Source organism: Myxine glutinosa, chromosome 2 (assembly GCF_964187855.1).
Source record: "Myxine glutinosa chromosome 2, kmMyxGlut1.1, whole genome shotgun sequence".
In the NCBI taxonomy this organism is placed as follows: Eukaryota; Metazoa; Chordata; class Myxini; order Myxiniformes; family Myxinidae; genus Myxine; species Myxine glutinosa.
The window spans coordinates 194284084-194286061 of record NC_136262.1 but is presented as its reverse complement, the minus strand read 5'-3'; the positions used below and the strand labels follow the sequence as shown (position 1 = coordinate 194286061).

Here is a 1978-nt window from a genome sequence, read left to right as displayed (position 1 = left end):
CTTCCCTAATAATTAGTACAACCTGCAGTATGTGGGAGAACGCTGTGATATAGATATGGCATGGAAGCGATGGTTATAAATGGTTCTATCTTGTATCTAAAGTTTCCTTCTACAATTGATACAAGGTAGTCATAAAACCATCATCATTATAATCATCTTCACGTACAGCTGACACTGGTTTGGGGAGGAATTTGGAACTTGGTTGGTGTACCGGCATATTTGCCAGGTCTCAGACAATGACACCATCGGAATATTAACGTCCACCAGCAATCAATGCTATGAGACGGCTCCCCAGTTTGACATCCCATATGAGTGACGACACACTTCACAACTCAAAGGCAAGTACACAACTCCAAGCGATCCTGCTAGCACACAAGTTAGTCGTTAAATAAATAATGGTTAAAGACACTCTTACAAACCTCGTTGCTGCGAAATGTATCTTCACCAAATTCGATCATGCATTAAAAAATTATAATTAATGAGACAACAATTGGTTATAAAAAAATATTCGTTTTATATGCAATAGTTTTACTATAAAATGCCAGCATGATGTTCATTTTAGGTATAAAAAGCACCAATACTTTACATAATACGTATATAGCATAGAATTGGCAGATCAATTTCAATTTTTAAAGGAATACTCTCTTTATCATTCACATGCGAATCACGGAGGAAATAAGCAAATTTAGCAGAAACAATGATCCTGCTGAACCTTGTAAGACAAAGGTACAACACCAAAAACTGTAACAAAGCATATTACATCACAAACAGGGAACAATAATTGACTATGTTCAAATTGATCAAAGGTAGGCATGCTGCCTGGGTAATGCTAAACATTGTTACACGTCACACTACAAAGATGCTTTTTAATAGCTTACACTTGTAGCATTTGTTCGGCTGCAGCCAAATAAAACAGAAAGTTTTCTGTTGCCGGGGGTAGACGATGCTGACGGAGTGTTTCCATGGTGATACGGACTTTACCAGCACCTTCGAGGGGTTCAGCCAGTGACCTTAGGTGGGTGAGAATTTCACTTGTTTTTTTAGACAATTCCTGGAAAAACAAAAAGAAAGAAAACACTTAGTGATAAAATTGTACTTCAAGACCAATGACTAATAATTATTAAACAGTAATAGCCATTTCCAATGCATCAAATCAACATTTCAAGCTCCTTCATTCTTATATCACTGTTAAAAAAAATTATATAAACAGTATGGATATATATATATATATATGTATATATATACAGTCACGTGAAAAAGTAAGTACACCCCATGTAAAGTTTTGACTTTTTCAACATATTTCAACACACAGCTATTTGATCTTCATTTCAACAATATTAATAGATAAAGGTGATATAATATAACAAATATCATGAAACATTTACATTTTGTAGTCCATTGTATAATTTAAATAAACATAAATGCAAATTTCACATGTGGAAAAAGTAAGTACACCCTTGGCTCTAATAGGTGGTATTGCCCCCTTTGGCAGAAACAACCTCAAGTAGGCGTTTCTTATAACTGTCTACCAGTCTCTGACATCGACTGGGAGAAATTTTTGCCCACTCCTCCATGCAGAATTCTTTCAGCTGTGCGATGTTTGAGGGGTTTCTTGCATGCACAGCTCGTTTCAAACCCCCCCTCCCCCCACCTCCCGCCCCACAACATCTCGATGGGATTTAGATCCGGGCTTTGACTTGGCCATTCCAGAACCCTCCATTTCTTTCTTTTCAGCCATTCCTTGGTGGATTTAGTGGTATGTTTAGGGCCATTGTCATGTTGCAAGGTCCACCTTCGGTTGAGCTTCAACTTTTCGACAGATGGCCTCACATTATCCTCAAGCACCCACTGGTACAATGAAGAATTCATAGTGGATTCTATGATGGTGAGCTGCCCAGGCCCTGATGCAGCAAAGCTGCCCCAAACCATAATATTTCCACCACCATGCTTTACAGTTGGTATCAGGTTCTTGTGTTCA

At 38.0% G+C, this 1978-nt stretch overlaps 1 protein-coding gene across 3 annotated transcripts in view; it reads right to left on the bottom strand.

Moving 5' to 3' along the window:
• Nucleotides 1–494: 494 nt before the first annotated feature.
• The window catches only part of DENND10 (DENN domain containing 10), an 80365-nt gene continuing 78881 nt past the window's right edge, over nucleotides 495–1978 (bottom strand). For all 3 annotated transcript variants that reach the window (XM_078772139.1, XM_068106535.2, XM_078772140.1), the window contains one exon: nucleotides 495–1051. In XM_078772139.1, coding sequence (XP_078628265.1) covers nucleotides 875–1051 — 177 coding nt within the window. In that variant the 3' untranslated portion in view covers nucleotides 495–874. The remainder of the gene's footprint in view (nucleotides 1052–1978) is intronic.